General features: G+C 44.7%; 1 protein-coding gene across 2 annotated transcripts in view; it reads left to right on the forward strand.

The window, feature by feature from the left end:
- Positions 1-4,442, forward strand: part of WASHC5 (WASH complex subunit 5) — a 62,032-nt gene extending 57,590 nt beyond the window's left edge. For both annotated transcript variants that reach the window (XM_075582117.1, XM_075582114.1), the window contains exons 27-29: positions 132-285; positions 1,361-1,448; positions 3,814-4,442. In XM_075582117.1, the coding sequence (XP_075438232.1) occupies positions 132-285; positions 1,361-1,448; positions 3,814-3,870 (299 nt within the window). In that variant the 3' untranslated portion in view covers positions 3,871-4,442. The remainder of the gene's footprint in view (positions 1-131; positions 286-1,360; positions 1,449-3,813) is intronic.
- The last annotated feature ends 15,950 nt before the right edge of the window (positions 4,443-20,392 follow it).

A 20,392-nucleotide genomic window follows, 5' to 3' on the forward strand; every position in this document is an offset into this window, starting at 1 on the left:
AATGACACACCAGTGGTGGGTCGCCCCAGTGACGGCCCTTACCCCCTCAGAGGTAGATGATGGAGAACTGACTGCAGCATTGATCTCAATGTCAGTGTGAAAATAACAGCTGTAAAACTTGATCTTGCTAGGAATGGCATGCAGGAAACCCGCGGACCCCATTGATTGGCCTCCTTTAGTGTTGGGGCTCCTGACTCTACTGAAACAGTTTCATTCGCGCTACACTGAACAATTCCTGGCCCTCATAGGGCAGTTTATTCGCTCTTCAATGGAGCAGAGTGCAAGGTAAGACAATAAAGGTTACACGGTGTACCCAGGTAGTGAGGTGCAAACCCTCCGTACATCTAAGGGAACTTTGCACATCTATCACTTTAGTTCGGCGAACATTTTCTGCTTCTATCCAAAGGTTTGCCATAAGTTTAATGTAATGCTAGAAAGTCCATGCACACTGCATGCTTCTTTCATGGTTATCACTTACACTTCCAAAATCAATCACACTTAAAAAAAAAAAAAAGGTGTTAAATCACAGAGCTGCTATTTTGTAACTTTATTTTAAGCAATTTGGCCCATTTCGCTAGAACATTTTGGCGACGAAAGTTCTAGCGACGGTGTTTGCGGGTTTTACATTTGTTTGGAAACTTTGCTTAAAGGAGCAATCCAAGCAATATGGTACATGTGTGTTTTTTCGTAAATTAAATCAGTTCTGTAGCATTAGATAATAGTTAGTACCTTTTTATTTTTTTTAATTCAACACTTAATGCCATTTTGAATGCGTTTTAATATAATGAGCATTCTTTGATTTTTATAGCAGGTTTAGCCCACCTCCCCAGCAGTGCAAGATATTTGCAACACATTTCTGTTTGTAGTAATTTGTTAGCAATATTCCCAGCAGATTGAGCTGCAAACTGTAACAAGAGATACTGCTACCTTCGTAATATAAGAATACATTGTAGCTGCTGAGTTACACTAACTGAAGGATTGATTGAAACTGAAAGATAGCCTTTTAGTGAACCCTGGAAGAAGGATCTTTGCTGATCCATCATGGTGGAACGAATCAATCGGCAGTTTAGGTAATTTCGTTATCAATAAAGGTAATCGAAGGATGAATATATTAAAACAAAACTATATATATTTATTATTGTATTTATGTATTTTTATTTTTTTTAAGTGCCGCTTGGTTTGCCTCTTTAAAGACGAAAGTGCAAAAGAAAACATTTTTTGGTAACATTGTCTAGGTTACAGGACCAACACAGTGGACGGGCTGTTGAAACTACTGTACATGCAAAGATAACTGTCCCACACCTGAGTTAGTGTAAACAACACAACATTGCACATTTGTGACTCCTCTGTCTGCTTCTAGCCAGAAGATCCCAGAAATGCCCGCAGATGTGGTTGGGGCGCTTATGTTCCTAGAAGATTACGTTCATTTCACTAATCTGCCTAGAAGGGTAAGGATGGGGGTGGGGGGGAAGTACATTTATCTGAAAGTTACTATAATTTCCCATTTGTTGAAATATTTCATTATTGCCTTCATTGCTCCCTCTGTCAAGGATGGTTGAAACTGTAAGGATTTGATGCCTGTTTGTCATGGGTTGCAGTCCTTAATCTGTAAACACCCGGCCACTGCCTGGGGGCACATATTGTGCTGCCATCCTGTGCCCCTGGGATGCTTCTCATGGGAAAAGCAAAAGTAAATTGAGACGGTTTTCACCAATCCCATCACAAAGTTTTTTCCAGCCATAGTTAGCCAGGTAAGGTCCGCTGAGATCTCCTCCTCCTCTGGCCGTTTCCAACGCTGTTTGTGTTTTTAAAATCTGATGCTTCGTTCAGGAGATGGAAGCGTTTGACATATTAAGTGTCCGGGAGGTTAAAATGAAGCTCAGGGCAGTCTAAACGTTGCCATGGTAACCTCAGAAGCTAGCTATGGGGCGGCCAATTCCAATCCTCAAGTGAGACTAAAAGGTCAAGTTTTAAGGCTATCCCTGCTTCAGTACAGGTGGCTCAGCCTTCGACTGGGATATCCTTAAAACCTGACGTGTGTGTGTGTGTGTGTGTGTGTGTGTGTGTGTGTGTGTGTGTGTGTGTGTGTGTGTGTGTGTGTGTGTGTGTGTGTGTGTGTGTGTGTGTGTGTCTATCTCTCTCACTCTCTCACTCTCATTTTAAGTTATGGTGAGTGAAAAAGGCGACAAAAAACCTCCACCGTTAGCATATAGCCAATAAAGAATATAACTTGTGAGCACATTCACATCTCTTGTGAAGACATGTGAAAGTGCTTACAAGTGATATTCTTTATTGGCTATATGCTAACAGTTGAGGTTTTTTGTTGCCTTTTTCACCCACCATAACTTAAAATGTGTATGTTAAAACCACCCAGCCTTGAAAATTGCAAAGCCAATGAAACCAACCTCACACTGATGAGCCCAGAAGGTCGAAGCAGCTGTCTGTGAGTGGTTGACTGGCTTTGCATCTAATCCCATGCTGTGCTTAAAAGCTGTGTGAACAGCAGAGCATTTGCTTATAAGGGTTCCATGTAAAAATGGCTTTCAGGCAAAAGGTGACACGTGTGCTCATTTGCATATCATTTCCCAGAATCCCTTGCTGCAGTGGACGCACTGTATGCTGGGTGATAATGGTGAAAGGCAGGGTTGCAGACCTGTCTGCCATGTGAAAGTGAAAACTTTATTGGATATATATTAAACAGAAACTGAATTATTAGGACCGCGCCTGGGTCAGAACAATTACTGTATGTGATTCAATCTATTAGTAATGACTATAATAACTATTAGAAACTAATGACACTAAGTGAGGTATTATAGCATTAACCAGTGACTATAGGTAGCTAATGATGCTGACAATAACATTGAATTGCAATAACGAAGTAAACCAACTGCTTAAGCCAAAAATGACAAATAAAAAACATAAAAATGTTAATATATATAAAATAAGAAATGGCCAGAAAACTTGGCATAAATGCGGAAAAAGTTCACGTGAACCATAGAATTCCACCCCAGGTCGTCCTCTGGAAGCTGGCAGCTTAATCCACAGATACAACCACCTCTTCAAACGAAACCTGAAACGAAAAAGCGCCCGCTCCTAGTGTAAAACCAATGGGGTGGTTTTATTTTCTGAACAAAAAACAATTGCACACTCGCAAACATCCATGTAAAGCAGGCAGTTTGAGTAAAACTCATGCTCCAAAGTAGGTCTCACGAACGTGGCTCCGCCGGATCGGACGTTGTGTGTATCTCTTGCGGAACTCCACTGGCTCTGCCTCCTTCCAAATAGAGTCCTCCGGCAATCCACAGCAGCTGAAATTAGGTTCCTCGTCAGGATCAGCTAACAGATCAGATCCCCTGATGAAATCGGCGTTCAGCTGAAGAAATGTGTAGGGTTGCTGCTTTTAGCCTACATTTATTGCATAACACTCGCAACGCTGGAGAAGGAGGCAGTTAGCCGATCCTGACTGGAGGTGGAACCTATTTTCAGCCGCTGTGGATTGCTGGAGGACTCAATTCGGAGGGAGGCAGAGCCAGCGGAGTTCCCCAATTCAACGTCTGATCCGGAGGATATATATTCCAATAGATACTGTAAAGCTCGCACAAATAAAAGCATTTCGTTAGCCACAGAACGGTATCATCTATTTATTTTTATATATATATATATATATATATATATATATATATATCACACACTATGAGCGGTTCTTCTAAAGTAAATCCCCTCCGCTATTTATTTTTTCATGGTGGGACATCTTTCTCCTGCTGCAAGTTGTCTTCTTGCCTTTAACCGAAACATTTCTTTTTTTTCTTCTAGGTTGTCGAAGCGCATGTGCCTAATTTTATTTTTGATGAATTCAGGACCGTTGTGTGATTATTAAAAGAAAACAATCAATAAGGGCTGAGCAATGGCCTGGTCCTTTTAGACTAGGACAGGAGAAGGAAAGCCGTGCGTCTGAATTCCACCCTCTCCAATGAGCAGCCTATAGCACATTAGACAGATGTGCAGAACCTCTCTTGTTATTGTAAGGCAAAGTAGGTCAAATTCCCACTGCACAGCCCCTTCACAGTGCAAAGCAGCCAGTGGACTATCACAGTGTATGTCGTGCACCATTTTACAGCAGTATTGCAAATGCACTGTGTTCTTGAAATGATCAGCAGTATAGATTAACACTATTGTAGCAAATGTAATTTACATACCCTAGGTAGAACATATTCGTGTGTGTGTGTGTGTGTGTGTGTCTGTCTGTCTGTCTGTCTGTCTGTCTGTCTGTCTGTCTGTCTGTCTACATACATACATACATACATACATACATACATACATACATACATATTTAGATGATTGTTTATGAATCAATAAATAAATCTATACATCCAGTTTTGTGCTTAAAATAAATAACTGTAACAGATATACTTTTCTTTTGCAATAAAATGTCCTTATTCAGATTGTGTTTTGGAACGTTGTATTGATTTGTCATTGTGACTCTGGCATGGAAGTTTCATACAATATTGATGACACAGAACACTTGAAAGCTGCAGACCAAGCAATATCCTACAGTACATGTATTTTTGTTTTGAATAAATCAGCCCTGTACTATGAGAAAATACAGGTAACATTTTTTTTTATAAACAACTTTGAATGAAAATGTTAATATATTACTATGTTACAAGCATTTTTTGTTTCTATAGCAACCATTTCCAAAGTCACATCCCCTTCCTCTTTTGAAACAGGCTCTGGCACACCCCTTTTTGAGCTCTGCCCTCTCTCTAGCACTGCACCAGTTGTAGCATTACAACAAAAGGAAATAGGTTTTTGGGGGTTTATGACCCAAATTATTGAGGAACCAACCAGGAGAGGGGCAGTACTGGATTTGGTAATATCAAACAATGTAGAGGTAATAACAAATATTCAAGTCCTGGAACATTTGGGTAACAGTGATCATAACATGGTCTCATTTGAAATAAATTATCAAAAAACAGATTATTTGGGTTCAACAAAGACCTTCAACTTTAGAAAGGCAGATTTTAATAAACTGAGGTCTAATCTACAAGTAATACACTGGGATGATGTTTTTGCAGGGAAAAATGTAGAAGATAAATGGGCAGTCATTAAAACATTGTTAGAAAAGCACACTTATCCGTGTATACCCTTGGGTAATAAGTATAAAAGAAATAAGTCAAAACCAATGTGGCTAAATAAACAGGTTGGGGAGGAAATGGACAATAGCCCAACCTGAAAAAGTTCAATTTATGACAACCCTCTGTTGTCTGTCCTTTAACCAGTTTTCAGTCCAGGTGCTTATATTATTACTGAGTCCAATTTGCTTTATTTTGTACACCAACCTCCTGTGTGAAACCGTATCAAAAGCCTTTGCAAAATCTAAGTAGACCACATCAACTGCATTATCCTGGTCTAAATTCCTACTTACCTCCTCAAGAAACAAATAAGGTTAGTTTGGCAAGATCTATCCTTCCCAAGCAGGGATTCCCCCAATTTATCCCCATTTAATTTGTAACTTGCCTTTTTATTCTTGCATCCCAAATGCATAACCTTACATTTATCTGTATTAAACCTCATCTGCCATTTACCTGCCCACGTTTCCAGTCTCTCCAAGTCCTTCTGAAGAGAAATCACATCCTGCTCTGATTCTACTAGCTTACACAATTTAGTATCATCAGCAAAGATGGAGACTTTTCTCTCGATCCCAACCTCAAGGTCATTAATAAACAAGTTAAAGGCGTGTCGATGACGTCATCCAGGACGGTCGGGTAGAGGAAGAGCTCCTGAGACCCTTCTGCATAAACTTTCTTTTTAAGGAGTTTCAGCCCGACCAAAAACCTACAAAGAGCCCCTAAAAGGTTCCTAAACCCGACAGGATGGCAAATAAGGGGAAAAATCCCCCGACTCATGGAGCTAACAACTTCTTTACCCCCGCAAAGCGGCCTACAGAAGCGGGTGGAAAGCGGCAAGATGGCACCCAGACTCCAGGCCCACGAGGCGCACAAGGCCACCCGGACCCGGCACACACCGCCGAGTCCCCCCCACCCGCAGATGGTGGAATCACGAAGGCATACTTGGAGGAACTACATGCCAAACTACAGCGCTCACTACAAGCCAATATCAAGGAGGCGGTGGCCGAAATCCGGCAGGACATCAATGGCCTCCAGGAGCGCACCACCACGCTAGAAGCCAGACTCGACGAGGCCTTACACCATCAGTCAGAGGCTGACGACGAAATCATCCGCTTGGGCCACGAAATCAATGCCCTACGGGATGGCCTGGAAGACCAGGAAAACGGATCGCCGCCAGAACCTTCGCATCCGCGGCATCCCTGAGGCGATCCTACCGGCGCACCTGCGGGCCTACCTGGTGGATTTTTTCCTTCTCCTGTTCCCAGACCTCGAGCCAAGAGACCTGGAAATTGACAGAGCGCATAGAGCTCTGGGCCCACGCTCCGAGAACCCTAATCGCCGGCGGGACGCGATCGTGCGACTGCACAGCTATTCAACCAAAGATAAGCTGATCGGTGCAAGCAGGGAGAGAAACACGATCACGTTCCGAGGCGAACAGCTGCAGGTCTATAACGACCTTTCTAAACTGACCGTTGACCGACGCAAGGCCCTTCGCCCATTAACATTGCTCCTGAGAGAAAAAGGGATAACATACAAATGGGGATTCCCCTTCAAATTGGTTGTTCCCCACAAGGGCAAATACCTAACAATTAGGCACCCCGAGGACATGGCTCCCTTCGCTAAAGCCCTGGGCCTCCCAGATGAAACCTTCCAGCCTACCCACTCAGCCGGTGACCGGACCCGGGAGAGGGACGACATACCTATGAGGACCTCTGAGAGAATCGCGGGACAAAGGCAAATCCGGGAAAAATGAGGGGCCGCACAGAACTAACCACAACTTCCACCCGGTAGAATACCACCATCCTTCCCACAAAACATTAGATCCAGCCCAGATACAGCCTTGCAGCCAGCAGCTGAGACCTCATCGAGGACAAACCAGCCACGGGACGACGAGTAGCTGACTCCGGAGCCCCGCAGTGGATCACGATCCTCACCTGTCTGAACGCCGACATCAGCTCCGCAGTTCTCCCAAGATGGCGGCCGGAGTGCCCATACCTCTCCTCGTGGTCCTTCGCCGATCAGCGGTCGCTCAGCTGCCTTGCTCACCAAAATGGCGCCCGAGGAGGCCTCACACCACCGAGACGAACCCCGCCGAGCCCAGACTAGCTCCGACTGACGTCACCGCGCTGCGCAACGGGCTCCCGCCAGCGACGGCTGCATTGCCTGAACATGGCGGTGGCTGTGGCGTCGGGGCGTGATGACGACATCCGGCACAGAACGCTGGACTTCCCCGGCGGCACCCTCCAGAAGATCCCCTTCACAACCCCTTCTCCCTCTCGGCCATGATTTCCTCAGCCCTCGACCGGGGGGGCTGCGCCATGTTGTATACCCCTGCTCAGGACGCCCGATCTCCCTTTCCCCCCCCCCTCCCCACCGCGAGAACCAAAGCAACGCGAATCAGAACCCCAGCGGACAAACGCCGAAAGACAGGGTTTGTACAAGTGTTCCACACATGTCCCGTCCGCCTCCCCACACATGTCCCAAGGTCAGCAATGTCCCCCCTCCCGTCCTACTGTCGCGCTTCCCCACAACAGCATGCCCATCAAGAGGAGCCCCCGACTCCCTGCCCCCCCCACCCCGAACCCCTAAGGACAAGCCCATCACGTTGAACCCCCTCTCCCCCCTACCCCCCCTACCCCCACTCTCCCACTACCCTTCCCTCCCCTTTCTACATCACCCCCCCTCTCCCCCCCCCTCTCCCCTCCCCACCCCCTCCCCCTCTCTCCGCCCCCCCCTCTCTACTCCCCCCCCGCACTCCCCCCACCCAAAAACTACCCCGCCTCCCCGCACATGCTGATCTCAACTACACAGAGCATGGAGGGGTGAATGTCAGCCCTAGCTGCAGAGAGCAGTGAGAGGGCGGGAGTTTCAAACTCTGGTGAGCCCCTAATGACTAAATGACTGCACTCTGCACAATCTACACATGCCCTACAGAATGGAGCTAAACTCACTCATGCCCCCCCCAGAACTCCCCCCCACCACCGAGGCCTTCACCCCCCCCCCAACTCCTTCTTTCACCAACCTCCCCCCCCCCCCCCCACAAAAACAGAAAATACCCCCGCAACAATGTTCCCCAGTACAGGCACAAAGAGAGATGGTTGGTCTCCCTTTACGCCCTCACAGGATGAGCTAGGAAAGCGGCGCCGTTCCAGCCCTGATCACTACGTGATATAGGCGGTGGCCAGGACAGGGCCAGCCACCACAGACTGACCCTGACCCTTAGCTTATTCATGCCCCCCCCCCCCCTCACAAAGAAGAAAACCTCTCTAAGGCAACATATACCACTCTCACCCTAACAGGTGGCTAGACTCCCCGCGCGTGGTTGCTGCAAATGTCTAATCTGTATGTGATCTGTATTGTACTGTATATCTTATATGCAATATATGTTTTCTGCTGTCCCACAAGAACACTAAGTGGGAAGGTTATGCGAAACTACTCCCTCCCCCCCCCACTGACCCCCATTCTCCCTCCTCCCAAGGTTCATCTCCTGGCTGAGAAACCTCTGTCCCCCACCACTCCAACCTGACTGTTACTATACACGTACTGTATACTTGCTATGCGTCATTTTGTCTGATATGATTACCACGCAGGTCAAGATTGCGAACTACTCCCCCCTCCTCCCACCCCTGGATTCCCTCCCCCCCCCAGCCCTCCCCTGTCCTCCTCTCCCTACCCCCCCCTCCTCAGTTCCTTCCTCCCTTTAGCACACCCCCCCAGTTCTGTACCAACCCTCACCTACTTCCCCTCCTCCCTCATAACCCCCCCACCACGCCCACACCCCACTGAAAGGGGAATCAAAGGAAGATCCCTACTCCTGAGCTTATACACGCACAAGGGGAAAGAGGCCGGGGCCCCACGGACCCAACCAGCCGTGCCGGCGCTGGATACCCTGGGAACCTCCCCAGGTACGATGCATCAGAGTAAGTAGATTCGGGCGTATCTTCACATAACTAAGGGTCTCCCCTTGGCCCGCCTTTGCTGGAGACTGTTGTCAGACCCGCCCCCAAGGGTCTTAAACCACACCAACCGGCCTTTAGGTCATACCGGTTTCACACCTTTCAGACCCCATCCGGGTCTACCTTCCTCCCTTTTTCCACCCGCTGTCCCTAGCCCAGCGGTCCCCTACCCACCCCAACCCTCCTGCCCATTTGACTACCCACTCCTAACCTTAGCTCAAAGTCCACACGTAGCGAACGTTAACAATAGATATAATGTCCCACCAAAAAGCATTAAAGTTTGTATCCCTAAATGTTAAGGGCCTACATAATACTAGAAAGAGGCGCCTGGCCCTACAGGAAATCAAGAGATCAGGGGGAGATGTTGTTTTCCTCCAGGAGACGCACTTCACGTCTCAGGAGCCGCCTAAAACATTCCAACATGCATATCCGTTGAGCTATTTCTCTTCATATAGTAGTAAGCGCAGAGGGGTTGCCATTCTGATCCGTCAGAGTACCCCATTTAATTTAACAAAAATCCAGGCAGACCCAGAGGGAAGATTTATTGTAGTCTATGGCTCACTTTCAGGCTCGACAATCGCCCTTATTAACCTATATGCCCCAAATGAGAACCAGACAGAATTCCTAAACAAAGTTCTGGAAGAAATTGACCCACAATACTTACCCTCGCTGCTTATTGCAGGTGACTTAAATATGGCTCTCAACCCCAGAGAAGACAAATCGAGCCTACCAGGACGACAACACTCCACCCAGTCACAAAGACTGGGGAAAAAATTTAAGGACATTATGGGAGACTTTTCTCTTATAGACATCTGGAGAACACAGCATCATGGGCAAAGGGATTACACCTTTTACTCGGCCCCTCACCAGACATATTCCCGTATAGATTACTTCCTTGCTACCAAGAACATTCTAGAAGCCACCACAGAATCAGATATCGGCCCAATCACGTGGTCAGATCACGCTCCCATCACCATGACCCTATCCATCCCATTCGCAAAAACGATCTCATACTGCTGGAAACTTAATGACTCCTTATTGAATCACTCTGAGACAGTAAGGGAGCTCAAAAAATCCCTTAAGGAATATTTTCGTATAAATACAGGCTCAGTCTCATCTCCAGCAGCCCTATGGGAAGCCCATAAGGCGACAATCAGAGGACATTTCATCTCGATTGCCTCCCATCGGAAAAAAATTAAACTCAAGCAAACCAAAGAGCTAACAGACAAAATAATCAGTTTAGAACAGCAACATAAAAATAACCCTTCCCGGAGAATCTATAAACAGCTGACTTCTGCTAGAAATGACTTAAGAATAATACAAATGGAAAACGTAGAAAAAGCTCTTAAATGGACGGGTCAGAGGTATTATGATAAAGGGAACAAGGCTGATAGACTTCTTGCTAGCAAGCTACGAGGCATACAAAAAAGGTCACAAATAACGGCGATCCGGAATAGTGCTGGTGAACTCTTATATAACGGAAAAAAATTGCAGAGGAATTTACTAAATTCTACATTAAATTACACAACCTAAGAGCCCACTCTGCAACCCCAGGCTCGAAGGAGCAAACGGCTGCTTTTGACTACCTAGCCGACTGCGTCCTCCCCTCGCTAACAGAGGAGGAAAGCCTTATATTAAACGCCACAATAACGGCAGAAGAATTAGAAACGGCCGTCAAGGCCTCAAAAATCTCTAAAGCACCGGGCCCTGATGGCTTCACAAATGCATATTACAAGAAATTTCTCCCCATCTTGTCCACACACCTACTACAATTGTTCAACTCATTTCTAGAAGGTAATCCTATCCCATCTTCAATGTCGTCCGCCAATCTGCCCCTAATACTCAAAGACGGGAAGGACCCCACCCAGTGTGGAAGTTATAGACCAATCTCACTGTTGAACAATGACCTAAAACTGTATAGTAAAATACTGGCGAACAGACTTAATCCAATACTCCCGAGACTAGTACACATAGACCAGGTCGGGTTTGTCCTGGGCCGTCAGGCCTCAGACAATACCCGTAAAATCATTAATTTAGTTGATTATGCCCACCTCTCAGACTCAAAAGCAAAGGAACCTGACGAAGCATCATTGCGAAACGCGTAGTTCCCTGCCGGAGCCCATTACCTGAAGGACCCAGCCAGCCTGTTGACATCCGGTAAGCCCTCCCCTTCCGGTTCCCGCCATCGGACGCGATCACGGGGGATACACCGGTCGGAGGAGCGCCATCGGACGATCGAGCTGAGGCTGGGCTGTTGCCTAAGCTGCATTGTAAGTGTTTTTCCTGTTTGCTGTTCATGCACCTAATAAACTTATTTTTCACCCACTCACCGGTTTTGGCCCTTCCTTCCTTTGAATCGGGCACCCGGGAGAGAAGTCACTTGCAAACCGCCTTCATTAGGAGGAGTAGGCAGTCACCCCCACACCAGAAACTCTATTTTATCTTGTTATAATCTTTTACTAAACTAGCACCGCATACCACCTCAAGTAGAAGGAGGAGGAAGCTACTGCTTCCGGCAACATTTAAATACAACGAACACTGCCAAACCAGCATCACTATTTTTAGCCAGACAGTAGGCTGCATAGTACTGCACTAACAGCATCAACCGTCCCTGTTTGGCAGCAGGCTGCGCAAGAGCGCGCCAATCACCTGCCCCCACCGTTCTTACAGCTTTTATTTAACATCCCTCATCCCACCATTAACAACAGAATTCCATTTAAAAACTTTTTAAATTTATGAAGTGGTTTTTACTCAGACCTTTCCATCCAAGCCCGAATTCAGGCTTTTAACCAAGGTATATACATGTTCCCTTCTCCATTATATATATATATATATATATATATATACATATATTTTTTATTTATTTTTTATTTTATTTTATTTTAAACAAGATCAATTTTAGACAACCACATTGTATTATTGGTTAAATGTTTTGTCTATTTAAACACTAATCACGTGTCCCCCATTTTTCTCTTTTCATCCTGTGAGCAAAAAAAAAAAATCCATGCGCTGACCGATCCATCGATTCAAAAGCAATGTTACTAAGCCTCGACGCAGAGAAGGCATTTGACAGAATTGACTGGCTATTTCTAGACAACACATTGAAAAAATTTGGGTTCAGTGACTCATTTCTGAGAGGGGTCCAGGCGCTCTATCAGAATCCGTCTGCCTCTGTAAGACTAACAGGAGGAGGACCCGAGCGAATCCACATTAGAAATGGAACCCGACAGGGGTGCCCCCTCTCCCCTCTCCTCTTCGCTCTCACGATTGAACCACTGGCGACTAGAATAAGACAAAACCCAAACATCCAAGGTATTCCCATTGCCAACGAACACTACAAAATCGCCCTATTCGCTGATGACATCATCCTGACCTTGACCAGGCCCCTCACTTCCCTCCCCAACCTCCAGAGGGAACTGACGGAATTTGGGAAGGTATCAGGTTATAAAATCAACAGCGACAAATCAGAGGCCCTCAATCTTAATCTCCCTGACCCCGTAGTTAAGCTCCTTAAACTAAATTTCTCCTATCGATGGTGCCCATCATGCATTAAATATCTGGGAATTAATGTATCAAGGCACTATCGGGACCTATACCGGGATAACTACCCGAAACTGTGGGACCAGATCAAAAAAGATCTAGATCGGTGGGAAGGTTATCAGATCTCATGGATCGGGAGGATGATCTCTACCAAGATGAATATACTCCCAAGAATGTTGTACCTTTTTCAGACACTCCCGATCCAGGTTCCGGCCGCTGATCTAAAATATATACAGAATAGATTACTCCACTTCATTTGGCAGGGTAAGAGACCCAGAGTCGCCAGATCGGTCCTGATGACCACTAGATTCAGAGGAGGGATGGGGGTACATGATCTTTATAAATACTACCTAGCTGCACAGCTCAAGCAGGTGGTAATGTGGAACTCAGACCCGACCCGCTGTTGCTGGGTTAAAATGGAGACTCAATGTGCCAAACTGCCTTCTCTGCAAGCCTGCCTCTGGAGCCTGGACAGAGGAGATGGCCATTTACACAATCTTCAATTACAGACCTCACGATTTACGTGGGACATCTGGTCAAGATGCAAATATAAATATAACCTCTCCTCTACAAGCTCCCAACTCACCCCACTCGTTAATAACCCCAAATTCCCCCCGGGATGTGGATCTAAACTGTTCGCCCACTTTAACACACGGGGTATAGAGGCGATTGTCGATCTACTGAGCCTGGGGAAGCTCCTGAGCTACCAAGAACTGAGGACCAAATTTAAAATCAAAGAATTGGACACTTTCAAATACCTCCAAATTAGAAACTTTGTGCGAATTACCTGCCCTCTTCCAGAATACCCCACTCTCACTACGTTTGAAAACCTGTGTGAGGCCAAGACCTACCAGAAGGGTCTAATTTCGGATATATATAACGTACTTATGCACACAACGACCCCCACACAGCATGATTACATGCTCAGATGGTCAGCTGACCTGAACATTAATATAGAAAGAGAGACTTGGGAAGAAATCTGGCAGGCAGCCTCAGAAACTTCCCTATGCACTACAATTAAGGAGAACATTTATAAGATCATGTTCGGCTGGTATCTTACCCCAGCACGATTAAACCAGATCTACCCTCTGGCTTCAGACCAATGTTGGAGAGGCTGTGGTAATAGAGGGGACATGGTCCACATCTGGTGGACCTGTCCAGAAATTGTGAAATACTGGGCCAAGGTCCAAATTCTGATAAAAGAGGTCACCGACCTAGAAGTTCCTATTGAACCACTGACCTACCTGCTGGCCGCGCCTATGCCGCACATAGTCCGGCCCACCAGGAAATTAATATCCTTCATTCTCACCGCGGCGAGATGCTGTATTGCGGCCTCCTGGAGGAAAACAACAGTGCCGGCACTGAACATGATTAAAAAGCGAATTAGCGAGGTAATGATCATGGAAAGGCTTACCGCCACCGTGAGGCAAAAAATCCCCGCTTACGAAGACATCTGGGAACCTTGGTTCCTCCTCACCAGAGATCGCCAACCAAACCCAACAAGATAGAGGCCTACTCTCCCCCCCCCATAAGGGACTCAGAGACGACCCAACCAGAGATCTACTTGCCAGTCAAATGGGCTACCCCTCTTATCCTACTTCCCCCCCTTCTCTCTCCCATCCACTTCCCCCCCCTCTAGGTCTTCACTCTCGGAAGACACCACCTTTCCCCCTTTTTCCTCCTGACAACTGCGGTTGCCACTCTGTTTCCCCCCCAAAAAAATGTTACCTGGAAAAATGTTAGGCGATGTTAAATGTCTTGTAAACTGTAATATCTAAATGCCTAATAAAAACATTGGAAAAATAAATAAATAAATAAGTAAAAAAGCAGTGGTCCCAGTACCAATCCCTGAGGTACTCCACTCACGACTTTAGCCCAACCTGAAAAAGTTCCATTTATGACAACCCTCTGTTGTCTGTCCTTTAACCAGTTTTCAATCCAGGTGCATATATTATTACTGAGTCCAATTTGCTTTATTTTGTACACCAACCTCTTGTGTGAAACCGTATCAAAAGCCTTTGCAAAATCTAAGTAGACCACATCAACTGCATTACCCTGGTCTAAATTCCTACTTACCTCCTCAAGAAACAATTTACTAATTTACTAATAATTTTGTTTTCCATTAGGTATTCCTGAATATTATCCAGTATTAAACCTTCAAGAAGTTTCCCCACTCTTGAAGTCAGGCTTACAGGTCTGTTATTCCCCGGTTTTGATCTAGCTCCCTTTTTAAATATAGGCACCACATCTGCTTTATGCCAATCTTGTGGTACTGAGCCTGTGGAAATGGAGTCCTTGAATATTAAATATAATGGTTTGGCTATTACTGAGCTTAACTCCTTGAGAACTCTTGGGTGTATGCCATCGGGGCCAGGTGCCTTATTTATTTTAATTTTTTCAAGTCGCTTATGCATTTCTTCCTCAGTTAACCAATTGTTCATTAATATGGAGGTTGTGGCTTCCTCCTGCGGCACTACTATTGAACTTGATTCTTCCCTGGTAAACACAGAGGCAAAGAATTTGTTTAATACAGTACCTCTGCTTTTTCCTTATCTCCAATAATCTGCCTACCCATCTCACACTGAAAGGGTCCTATATTTTCTTTTCTCATTTTTTTGTTATTAAGGTACTTAAAGAATTTTTTAGGGTTGACATTACTTTCTATTGCAATCCTTTTTTCATTATCCATTTTTGCTAATTTGATTGCCATTTTGCAATTTTTGTTACATTCCTTATAATTCTGATACGATGTCTCTGTCCCTTCTGACTTAAAGAATCTAAACGCCTTCCTCTTCTTGTCCATTTCCTCCCCTACCTGTTTATTTAGCCACATTGGTTTTGACTTAATTCTTTTATACTTATTACCCAAGGGTATACACTGATAACTGTGCTTTTCTAGCAATGTTTTAAAGACTGCCCATTTATCTTCTACATTTTTCCCTGCAAAAACATCATCCCATTGTATTACTTGTAGATTAGACCTCAGTTTATTAAAATCTGCCTTTCTAAAGTTTAAGGTCTTTGTTGAACCCAAGTAATCTGTTTTTTGATAATTTATTTCAAATGACACCATGTTATGATCACTGTTACCCAAATGTTCCAGGACTTGAATATTTATTATTACTTCTACATTGTTTGATATGACCAAATCCAGAACTGCCCCTCTCCTGGTTGGTTCCTCAATAATTTGAGTCATATAATTGTCTTTAAGCACCCCCAAAAACCTGTTTCCTTTTGTTGTAATGCTAATCTCATTGCCCCAGTCTGTCTGGATAATTAAAATCCCCCATTATGCAAACATGACCCAGTTTTGATGCCTTCTCCATTTGCAAAAGTATTTTAGCTTCCTCAATCTCACAGATATTTGGTGGTTTATAGCATATTCCCACAAACATTTTCTTTATACTTTTACCTCCACTGCTAATTTCTATCCACAAAGTCTCTACATTTTCATAATTCCCTTCATAAACATCTTCCCTAATAATAGGTTTTAGATCTGGTTTAACATATAAACATACTCCACCTCCCCTTCTATTTGTTCGATCCTTCCGAAAAAGGGAATAACCCTCTAAATTAACTGTCCAGTCATGAGTTTCATGCCACCATGTTTCAGTAATGCCTATGATGTCATACTGCTCCCTTGCAGGTATTAATTTAAGTTCCCACATTTTTTCTGTCAGGCTTCTTGCATTAGCAAGCATGCCTTTAAGTTTTTTTTCAGCCTGTATTATTATCTTATCTGCTTCTTCCTTTCTGCGCCCACTTGGTTTAGTCTTTAGAAAATTTCTAGTATTATCTGTATTTACTATGGGTGTCTCGCTGCTTGTCAAACTCGCACTTGCCCCCATTCTACCTCCATACCATCTTGTATCCTCTATTCCATTTAGTTCATTATCTGTTTCATTCCCCTCCCCCCTCCATCCTAGTTTAAAATCTCCTGCAACCTTTTTAGCATTCTCCCCCCCTAGCACAGAAGATCCCTCTTCATTGAGGTGCAATCCGTCCCTAGAATATAGATGGCACCTCTCAGAAAAGGAGTCCCAGTGCTCTAAAAACCCAAACCCCTCCTTCCTGCACCACTTTCTTAGCCATGCATTAACCTCCCTGATCTCTGACTGTCTCCCTGCGGTAGCGCATGGCACTGGTAGTATTTCAGAAAATACTGCCTTGGAGGTCCTTGCCTTAAGCTTTTGACCTAGATCCCTGTAATCATTTTTAGGACCCTCCATCTTTCTCTAACTTTGTCATTGGTGCCAACATGTATCAAGACTGCCGGGTCAATCCCAACCCCCCCCCCCCCCAACAATCTGTCTACCCGATCCGCAATGTGCCGAACCCGAGCACCCGGGAGACAACAAACTGTTCGATTCATGCGGTTATGGCAACAGATTGCCCTATCTATCTTCCTAATAATGAAGTCCCCTACCACCACAATCTTTCTTTGTATCTGTACATCCTGAGTCCCCACATAGCCAAACCATTATATTTAATATTCAAGGACTCCATTTCCACAGGCTCAGTACCACAAGATTGGCGTAAAGCAGATGTGGGGCCTATATTTAAAAAGGGAGCTAGATCACAACTGGGGAATTACAGACCTGAAAGCCTGACTTCAATAGTGGGGAAACTACTTGAAGGTTTAATACAGGATAATATTCAGGAATACCTAATGGAAAACAATTATTAGTAATAGTCAGCATGGATTTATGAAGGATAGATGATGCCAAACTAACCTTATTTGTTTCTTGAGGAGGTAAGTAGGAATTTAGACCAGGGTAATGCAGTTGATGTGGTCTACTTAGATTTTGCAAAGGCTTTTGATACGGTTTCACACAAGAGGTTGGTGTACAAAATAAAGCAAATTGGACTCAGTAATATTATATGCACCTGGATTGAAAACTGGTTAAAGGACAGACAACAGAGGGTTGTCATAAATGGAACTTTTTTAGGTTGGGCTAAAGTTGTGAGTGAAGTACCTCAGGGATCGGTACTGGGACCCCTGCTTTTTAACTTGTTTATTAATAACCTTGAGGTTGGCATCGAGAGCAAAGTCTACATCTTTGCTGATGATACTAAATTGTGTACGGTAGTAGAATCAGAGCAGGATGTAATTTCTCTTCAGAAGGATGTGGAGAGACTGGAAACTTGGGCAGGTAAATGGCAGATGAGGTTTAATACAGATAAATGTAAGGTTATGCATTTGGGATGCAAGAATAAAAAGGTGAATTACAAATTAAATGGGGGTACATTAGGGGAATCCTTGATGGAGAAGGATTTAAGAGTGCTTGTAGACAGCAGGCTTAGCAATAGTGCCCAAAGTCATGCAGTAGGTGCAAAGGCAAACACGATCTTATATTGCATTAAACGGGCAATGGATGGGAAGGGAAGTAAACATAATTATGCCCCTTTACAAAGCATTAGTAAGACCACACCTTGAATATGGAGTAGAATTTTGGGCACCAATCCTAAGAAAAGACATTATGGAACTAGAGAGAGTGCAGAGAAGAGTCACCAAATTAATAAAGGGAATGGACATTGTAACTTATGAGGAAAGGCTAGCTAAATTAGATTTATTTACATTAGAAAAGCGGTGTCTAAGAGGGGATATGATAACTATATACAAATATATTCGGGGACAATACAAGGAACTTTCAAAAGAACTATTCATCCCACGGGCAGTACAAAGGACTCGGGGCCATCCCTTAAGGTTGGAAGAAAGGAGATTTCACCAGCAACAAAGGAAAGTGTTCTTTACAGTAAGGGCAGTTACAATGTGGAATTCATTACCCATGGAGACTGTGATGGCCGATACAATAGATTTGTTTAAAAAAAAGGTTAGACATCTTTTTAGAAAGGAAAGGTATACAGGGATATACCAAATAAGTATACATGGGAAGGATGTTGATCCAGGGATTAATCCGATTGCCAATTCTTGGAGTCAGGAAGGAATTTATTTCTCCCCGTATGAGATATTATTGGATGATATGACACTGGGGTTTTTTGTTTGCCTTCCTCTGGATCAATAAGTAAGTATAGATATAGGATAAAGTATCTGTTGTCTAAATTAAGCATAGGTTGAACTTGATGGTTGTACGTCTTTGTTCAACCTCATATACTATGTATCTAGTGACGGCCTGGTCGCATGATTTTCCCCACAGAACTTTGCATTTTGGTTCTCTTCTGCTGCACTGACAGCCATTTAGTGAACCCCCAAGCCGAATCTTGGCCGATCGATCTGCAACTTGGCTAATTACTTATCATTGTGTGGATTGTATTGATGCACATACTAAATGGGGGGGGGGGGGGCAGAAACCGGCAGCTTGAACTGCTGCTTTAAGAGATTGCCTATTGTAATTCAATCGCTTGTATGTATTATTTTTTAACATGGGATTGAAGCAGGGGGTCTCTGGATCTTAACCGCATTCATTTCAGCTCCGGGACCCCCTGCTTCCCGAGATACATACCACCGAATGGGGGGCCGATATGTCAGCAAAGTTTCACGCCCTCGGACACGTGGGGCAATAGGAAGCCAAACCTGATGATGTCACGGCTTCCTATTGGCTCGCAGGGGCGCAGGAGCTTTGATTGTGTGCTCTCTGCTAGCCGAGCTGGAGCGGCTCCCGGCACTGCCTACCGTGGAATCCCCGGAAGCAGGGAGTTCCCAGAGCGGATATGAGTGGGGTTCCGCTTCGGAGACCCCCTGCTTCAATCCTATGTTTAAAAACAACAACAAGAAGCATCAGCGAGTGCACAAGAAAGAAGAGCTTGAAACTAAAAGGTTGAATATATCCGCCCTTAATCTTTGTTAGTCATAAGGCAGTCACCTAATATGTATGATTACTGTTGCTAGCATAAGACGGGTTAAAGTGAATGCAGGTACAGTACTGGGCTTAGATGAATCAGTAGCTTACACTCCCGCACTGCTGGGGTCTGCGTTGAATTGCTCTGTTGCATCTTTATATTGTTGATTTGCAGTTTTGCAGACTGCGGAAGAATTGGAAAGTCTCCCACTATATCCAAGATTAAAAGCCCAGCCTTGGCCAGTGCTGCATTAAAGTGAGGATGGAAGACTTCACGCTCAACCAGTTTTACAGTATAATGCTACCGTCGCCATTCTCCGTACTAAAAAGGTCAACTCATCCAATTCGGCACTGGCTAAAGGTGGGTTTAATCTGGCACTGGCTGGCAGCCAGTGAGTGAGTGTGAAATCCAGCACCATCAATTACAGGCTATTAAAGGATTATAGTTTTCTCCTTCCTCGTCTTGTTAGACAAAGGCATCCATTCAGTATGGTGACACGTAGCCTGGCGCACAGTTCCATACCCTTTAAATTAAATGTGTTGAATCATTAACTGTTACCCCATTTCTCCACACATTGAATGCAATCCATGGTCAGAATCGCAGTAGTACTGTAGACTTGGACATTATGGTGATGGCTGTATATGGAAATGTAACGAGGAAATCTTTAGCCACCTGATAGGTGTTTGTCATGAGGAATTAACATTATATAGAGCCAGTTTTTTTTGTTTCTCCAATACGTTTAACATCTCAGTTGTTTGAGTGGACTCCAGTTACTCTAAATCAGGAGTGGCCAACTCCAGTCCTCCAGGGACACCAACAGGCCAGGAATTAGGGATATCCCTGCTTCAGCACAGGTGCCTCAATCAGTTATTCAGTCATTCTGATTGAGCCACCTGTGCTGAATAGGGATATCCCTAATACATGGCCTGTTTGTGGCCCTTACAGCTGCAGTACAAGCTGCCATTT

Source organism: Ascaphus truei, chromosome 2 (assembly GCF_040206685.1).
Source record: "Ascaphus truei isolate aAscTru1 chromosome 2, aAscTru1.hap1, whole genome shotgun sequence".
Lineage (NCBI taxonomy): Eukaryota > Metazoa > Chordata > Amphibia > Anura > Ascaphidae > Ascaphus > Ascaphus truei.